General features: G+C 44.6%; 1 protein-coding gene across 1 annotated transcript; it reads left to right on the top strand.

Annotated features, from left to right (window-relative positions):
* Positions 1-3,755: 3,755 nt before the first annotated feature.
* Positions 3,756-5,844, top strand: LOC115325120. The gene is made up of 6 exons (XM_040217675.1): positions 3,756-3,776; positions 3,843-4,051; positions 4,933-5,083; positions 5,177-5,326; positions 5,398-5,532; positions 5,656-5,844. The coding sequence occupies exons 2-6, from the start codon at positions 4,017-4,019 to the stop codon at positions 5,842-5,844; spliced, it is 660 nt and encodes a 219-aa protein (XP_040073609.1). The 5' UTR covers positions 3,756-3,776; positions 3,843-4,016.
* Positions 5,845-7,813: the final 1,969 nt, after the last annotated feature.

Genomic DNA, 7,813 nt, shown 5'->3' with positions numbered 1-7,813 from the left:
CTTATAAAATAGCTCTTTCAACAATCACTAGTCGACGTGATGATTCAAGGCACTATACCGTCAATTGCTTAAGGTTACAATCGCGAGTGTTTTAAAAATAAATAAATTTTACCATAAACTGTGATATTAAAACGATCACAAGTTCTTTAAGATAACTTCTTACAAATCCCAATGTCAAGTTAAACATTGATAAAAAATTGTGCGGCCATAGCTTGGTCACTCGTCATGCATACCTTAAGAAATCATCACCTCTAGAACACACTTTTGGACCTGGTAAATATCGGTTGAATTGGTCATGTACCTCGACTCATACCGAGACTTCTGGCAAGAGTGTCGTTAGTTTTAACTATATTTTCGGTTAGGCCAACCAATGGGAAAGAGGTACCTCCCGCGAAGGAGCCTTGCTTCGGTGGTGACACTGCACGTATATTAGCGAGTTTTAGTAGACCGTGTTTCCCGCTCCGCTAATCCCCTCCGCTACCCGGACATCTACAGCCAAGGCCATCGGCGTGCAGGCGCAGTGGCGGTTTCTTCGTAGCGGAGGGCTAGCGGAGGGGGAAACACGGTTTACTGAAACTCCCTATTGTTCTTTCTGTCGTATCGCCTTAGTCTTTTACGTGCCCCGAAGTTATCTTTGTCAAGAAGCGTATAATATGTTAAATTATTTTTTGGCATTTCATTCTTGAAGGCGGTGGAGTTTTGTATTATTTCAATTTGCATAATACGTTTGTGATCATAAGAAATAAAGAAATCAGTCATTTATTTGCTATTGTTTTCCAACAAAACAATGTATTCTAGCGAAATATGCTTGGTTGCCATAGAACAGAAATTTCATTTTAAAACATTACTTTTTAGCAAAATCGAATGCTAGCAATCGTATCGCTTGGCAGTTGTACCGATTCCCTATCCTCAATTTCCACACATTTGATTAGAACGGTCTCAATTTATTGTCGCCAACTCTACAGTTGTAAAACGTAAGATATGAGCTTGATAAAATTAAAATTTTATCATTAAGAACAATTCAAATACACCTATAAACATTGGGTTTCCGCAGGGCAACTTCAAGCGTTGAGAAAAACAACCTTCGCCAAGATCATCTGCCAGAACAGCGGTGGTAGTTACAAGATAAGGCCCAACGTTTTCATCGGTGAAGACACAAAGTAAGTTAAAATTAAATAATGTAAGCCACCTAAGATATTCTAAAGATATTAATATTTTTTCCTAAGTTAAAGCGACAAAGCCATTACAAATAATAATCGAAAAAACCCACTCCTTGTACACACGAGAAAACCAGATGGGGATGGGATAAGGGACGGCAGCTCGGAGGACATTGAGCAATACCTCGCACAACAGTACTCACGAATCTTAGGTTCAATCCCTACCTCTGCAGCGTGTCGCTACCTTAAAGTATCTAAACTAGCGCTCGTCTGTCCTGTCTAGTTTCTGATATACAGCGTAAACCGGCGTTGCTCCAATACACCAGAAAATCTCACGCTGCCTAACCGTCTTTGAGTTGCTTTGCTTTTGGCATGATCACATGGTGTATATACGCTGAACGAGAGTGCTAACCCGTGCACATAGCGACACTGTTAGCGCGAACACGACATCGGCGCATTTTTGCATTTTACTTCTAAATAGTATTAAAGAGCACGAAATTTATTGCCTAAATTAGAGAACTAAATGAGTTCTTTCCGTAGCAATAATAACTTGAATGACATCCTTTGGTTTCAAAGAGAAAAACTGGAAAAACCGGCGATCGCTTGTTCGCGCTAACAGTGTCGCGCTCTGCACCTGCATTATAACGGCGCCTACTTTTTTTTAAACAAACTGGTACAAGGAATAATACTAATAGCCAGAAACTGTTAAAAATGGTGCAGGTCCCAAACAAACCTGAGGGAGTTTTCTATCTTTTACGAAAATTGACCGTCTCCTAAGTAAGCGCAGCCGAAGTACGATGGAAAGCGAAGGGTACAGGCTTAACACCGAGCTTCAATTGCCGAAGAAAAACAAAAATAAAACAGCGTTAGAAGGTTTAGACAAACCGCAACGTCTGCAGTTCTGCACAGTAACCGTGTGTTTTATTGTTCGTTGAAAAATGATTTAATGTTGTTTCCCTAACACTGATAAAAATGACGCGTTCTTTCGAAAGGTACACCAACTCATCACCAGGTCAAAATATTTTTTTGTGCCTATGAAATCTCTGGCAAGGCATCGGTCCGTCATGCAGCAGTAGAAATGAATGCTTTTTTTCAGTATCAGTTGCGTAAGAAAAAGTGTTTTAAATTGTCTGTCGTAAATTTGGAGAGATTCTCGCTCACGCCTTTATAATTTTTTGTTGTTTCACGTCACCGCAGTAACAAGCCGGTGGATTGTGCCGACATCCCAGACGTCGATCTTCAACTCTGGAAGGACTAAACCTGAGCAGAAAACTGTCGCTAGTGCGCAAAAGTACAAAAGTTTTCCCGAACATTGCAATAATAAAACGTATGCCCAATGCAACTATAAAAAAGTAGGGGTATTTTCCGAACACGTTATTGGGACGGACGTGGCTGATCCAAGCTGCGCACTTATACATAAACTGATCGAACGTCACCCAAAACTTTAACTTGGTGTTTTCCAGAAAAAAAAAATATCTACTACGGACACCTGAAAGAGAGCTTCCAAACTGGTAGTGCGACTGACTCTGCTGTCCTTGCACTTACAGGGCACTGTTTCAAAAAGGAGTTCTTACTCGGTTTCACCATAAGTTCGGGTGAAGGAAAACCTACAAGAGCGGGGCCAACAATTGGACCTGATTTAGTCTACAGAGTGTACCCGGCAAAAAAAACAACAACAAAACATTACGTGTTTTTTTTATTACAAAAATAAACAACACATCGCCGAACGTTGATCCTTCACCGAAAACAGCTGTAGAGGTCCAAATGAGATGCCAAAGTTTCAGTAAGAACCGAAACATTATTCGAAAGTTGTAGGTGATATTCTGAAAAATTTAATGGGAAAATGTTACCCATTTTTGCCAGTTTTAGGTTTCTGGCACCATAGAGCTCTACGCATTCGAGAGCTCCGTAGGCCGACAATTTTACCATATAAATTTTCAGAAAATCACATAATTTTTGAACAGCATATCGGTGCGAGCTGAAACTTTGAAAACTGGTTCGGACCTCTTGCACTACATTTGGGCAGAGAATGAACGTTCGGCGTAGTTCATTAAAAAAACAAAAAAACAAAAAAAAACTTTTTTTTTTTTTGGGGGGGGGTGGGAGCGGGGGAGGGGGGTCACCATGCATGCTGTCTCCCCCCCCCCCCCCTTCAAAAAAAAAGAGATAAATATAAAAAATTACTGCTTATATGTACACTCTAAATCAGGTTACTCATGTTGTTACTCATGCGCAGACTGTTACTCATGGTAATGAGTAACAAAATCAAACCTCTTTTTGTGATTTATTTCCGAAGCACTGGCATAGATAGCTGCCTCATGAGTAACACGTGAAAAACGAGAGCTTCATGGGTAACGAAGCGCTTCACTCGCGAATCGTTACCCATGCTTTCGCATTGTTCCTCATGCGGACCACGAAGACCTGCAAAATGTAATGCCGCTAAATCTAGCTTTTCGCAAAAAGTCGTCTACGAACAAAGAGCAGCCATGGAAGCAAAAAATAAAATAAAGAAAATAACACGGGTGCCGGGAAGCGAAACTCTCCGAGAAGGGGACGTTTGTTTGCTATAATTTTTGGAGACCGGGGACCGCTGCGGCAGGCATAACTTTTTCAAGAAAGGTGAGTACGAAGCGGCATAATCCTTGGATTCGCTTTTGTTATTCTGACCTCGGTATATCCATACAGACACTCCTCTGACAAGGCAGCCTGTACAATGTCAGTCAGGCCAGGCCTAACGAACACCGACCTCGGCGGCACCACTCGCGGCTCCTGCGCGTCCCTGGACTGCTCGTGTGGGGCTTTTGTGACCCGTGAGGACGCATTTGGATATGCGGACTGTCCGGCCGGTTGGTGCTTGATATGTGGCCATCCACCAGCACAGCACGGGACTTTAGGTGAGTCAGTTTGTGGAAACAGGGCTGGTCTTGACCGCGTCTCACGTTGCTGCGCTCAGACTCTGTCCCGGAGCGCGCGCGTTCGACCGGCGCACGATTCACTGAGCGGACAGGAGCACCTTCGGCAACCGAAACCCGAGTGCGCTCCCGATGTACTTATTTCCATTAGGAGCACGAGTAGCTTTTCGAGCTCAGTGACGACGCTTTCGCCTCATCTGTTTCGCTATTCTTTTGGCTGGTTTTGGTTAGAGCTCAAGCTTCTTGATCTGTCGTGCCTACGCAGCGCCAAGAGCCGACTCAGCGCGCTCCGTCGGCATCGTCACGACACGCTGGCGAAAGCCAAGCAGTCTATAGTCCGGCGCCTCGGTGCAGCCAGCGTGCTTCGTCGTCTACCGGCGGCTTGCTAGCGTGACGTAGCGATGGCGCGCGCGCGTCGGAGTGCGCTGCGTTGCAATATATAGACGCTTTACACACGCGCCCGATTACAGCCGCCATTGCCGACCTTCTCTTGTCTTACCGAGACGCCAAGCCACTCAAGCGGGCTTTCACGAACCTCCGCAAAGGACAACGCAGGGGAGAAAGACACAGTTCGACCTAAAATGACAATAAGCTGACCTGCTATGGTCAGCAGTGTCCGAACTCCGTTGTCTTTTCAAGCGTTTCTTCGAGCGTAGGAAAAGGAAAAAGGGTAAATAATTCTTGAGCAAGGGGGAAGGCGGGTGGGTGATGAAGAAATAATTCATTTGCTGTATTTCCGTATGTATCGATCACCGAAATTATTGATCACCGGATTCATGCGCGGTATTTATTGGTTACAAGTTTGATATTGCAAAGCTGTTAAAGAAAAGTGTTCTAGTTTTGCCGCACTTCTTTTCGTACAGTGAAAACAATCTCGTTAAGGAGGCCAATACGGCACTGAGAAGAGTGCAATATTCATTGCTTGGGTCAACTTTGGCACAAAAATACCCGGACATGCTTTGGGACCGACCGAAACCTGGGACCAAGCTCTCAACGAGACAGACACGTCTCTGGGTAAATACATTTTCAACTGTTTAATTACCACTGCCCCGTGCTTCGAATGGTATCAGGGAGGGTTCCTAAAACGTCTGTTTTGACTTCTGGCAGAGTGTATTCATGTGCCGGTTAACAGCGAGGCGAAAGATGAGGTACGCACGAGAAAAAAAAGACAAGGCGCAGGCAAACAATGGAGCGGATCAGTATGATGTAGACACTCTAGCGCAGCAGTCCACCCCAGATGCTCTCAAGGAACTGGAGGTAAATTTGTCTTCTGGCTCTCTTATGTGCATTCCAGCATTCAATGCCTCACACCCCCCTCCCTCTTTCAGTCCATCGACTCTGCTGTCAAGTGCCCAGCCTCAGTAAATGTGCCATATGTAGTCAAGCTCCTCAAAGTGACATTTGAAGAGAGGAAAGGCACCGTCTTGGACAAACTTCCAGTCTACTTCTTGAATGCTGAATGCGTAAGTGAGCATTTTGTATTTCATTCTAGTACGCACGCCGACCAAATCATACAGGCTGCTCTTTTTAGAGCATTGTTGACTATGTTTACCGTAAGAATGAACTTTGTCTACTCTCTTGGATAGCTGCTGGCAGAATGCGAGCTGCACTTCGCCATGAGTTTTACAAGCATGAAAGGCGTGTGCACCAGCATACTGGAGGGCTTTGGCAAGGATCACGGGATACGCCAAGCAACACTGATGGACGTTCAAGCCTTTCTGCGGTCAAGATCATCCCGCGATGATGCTTTGAGCACGGTCAGTCAAATTTACTAATAAAATAAACGCTTCATGTAATGGCCATGTTAGAAACACGGTATTAGCTAGGAACAAGCATTTTTTATGGGGGCTTGCATTGACATGAAATTTAATACAATCCTCGTTGCGTTTTAAAAATAGCTGGGCGACTACATTCTAGCAGAGTGCTCGGTGGACAAACCAGCGTGATGTACGAAATGAATTCAATGAATCAAAAGATCGCAAATATGCTTAGCGTGAAAATGAAGTGTGCATTGGGATACTGAGCACGACGATTTACCTGTCCAGTCATGCTCAGTCTCCCATGAGAGACATCATTTTTATGTCTAGGCATACCTGCGGCATTGTCATTCGTCAGATGTCTTTCATGGACCACGGTAATAGACTTACCCAGTGCTCGGCAGGGAAGTATAGTCGCGTAGATACTTTTTAAGACTGTGGGCTCAAAGCTATCATACTGACATTTTGCTTTTTGCTCAGTGATAATACCGCCCATAACTCGGCCATTTGACTACCCAAAAAGCAATGCTCTTTAACTGACTTCGAATCAAAATAATTAAATTTAAGCCCACATTGACGCTGAGCGCAGCTATAGAGTGAGAGCGTAAAGATGGGTAGCAGCTATTTTATTAGAGCTTTGGGCACTTTGTTTCCAGGAAGACGTTCCGACAGTTGAGAAAGGATGCCCAGTACCGAAAGCCTTTCTGGGGTCCAAAACAAAGGGTATTCTCTGTCCCGGAAGCAGTCCCCAGGTGGTCAACTTACCAAGCACCTGCTCCGACCTCAAGGCGTCTGTCCTTCTGCTGGGTGTTTATTATATTTTGAACTTGAGCTATCCATCTTCCTATGGGCAGCTTTTAGGGTTTTTGCAAACATTCATTGTAAAACGGGGGTCAAGGTTCGACAGAGGTTACCAATCAGCTCGCCTCTGCTCCCTGATAAGTGCTTACAAAAAGTATTTGAAGTAGCTTAACAAATTGAGCGCTATTCTGGTTCTTGACCAGAGTACAGATCTTCCTCCTTTGCGAAATTTTCTAGTACTTTTATTTCAAAGTTCGTTTGAGTAAAATAGGGTGTAGATCTAAGTTAGAAATTGCGACAAGCATATCATCCCGAGATGTGATAAAATTTGTTTGGAATAAAGTTCTTTCAAGTTGAGTATTGCTTCTCTCATGCCAAACAGTTATTTTTGCCCTTCCAGCAAGCCCGTCTGGCACCTGGGAGGTTGTTGGCGAATAGATTTCATCCCGCTTCTCTGCATTCACTATAAAGTTGCCATCGAACCGCCAGGCAACTTGCTGCGTCCCCATTTCCAGTTTATTTGGAGAGCAAGCTATAAGAATTTCGTCATCATTGCGGTTGAGGATCACGCGTCATCTTTAAATGATAGGTATACTAATTCCCAGGTCCGGTGGGCAAGCTGACAGCATGCCGAACCTAGTAGCACCCTCACAAGAGCTCGGGGATCAGCGCTGCTCTTAAATCCAGGCCTGCAAGAAACACTCAAAGCCGGGAAAATTTTCTCGCCACTCTTTCACTGGTCCCCCTCGCACGTTGGGGGGTGGGGGGTGGAGTGGTGAGGAGGTTTTAAACATAGGAAACCGTTTTTGCTCATGGGATGGGTAACGTCCTGCTACTCATGGGATGAGTAACGTTCGCATGAGTAACATAATTACGCATAAATCAAGCGGCACAAAAGATGCACTTTTGTGCCGCATGTCATGAGTAATCACATTTAGAGTGTACATACGCGTGCTCGTGATGGGACAGCGTGCTTGAAGACTTGGCCATGCTTATATCATTGGGAATGCTCGCAGATATGGTGGAACGAAATACAGTCGGCAGCAGAAGTTCGTGGGGCACGGGAGCGCGAGCCGAAATGACATTCTGCGGCTTCTGACGACGCGTCGCTGCTCTCAAGACTCGCGCTTTGCGTATGCGCTTTCTTTTGTGTTCGCAGTCATTTTGTTTTTGTATTTTTTGCTGG

The sequence above is a fragment of the Ixodes scapularis genome, unplaced genomic scaffold (assembly GCF_016920785.2).
Source record: "Ixodes scapularis isolate PalLabHiFi unplaced genomic scaffold, ASM1692078v2 PGA_scaffold8__174_contigs__length_109621045, whole genome shotgun sequence".
Classification (NCBI taxonomy): domain Eukaryota; kingdom Metazoa; phylum Arthropoda; class Arachnida; order Ixodida; family Ixodidae; genus Ixodes; species Ixodes scapularis.
Note: the sequence above shows the minus strand (reverse complement) of the source record. Positions and strands in the feature narration are given on the sequence as shown.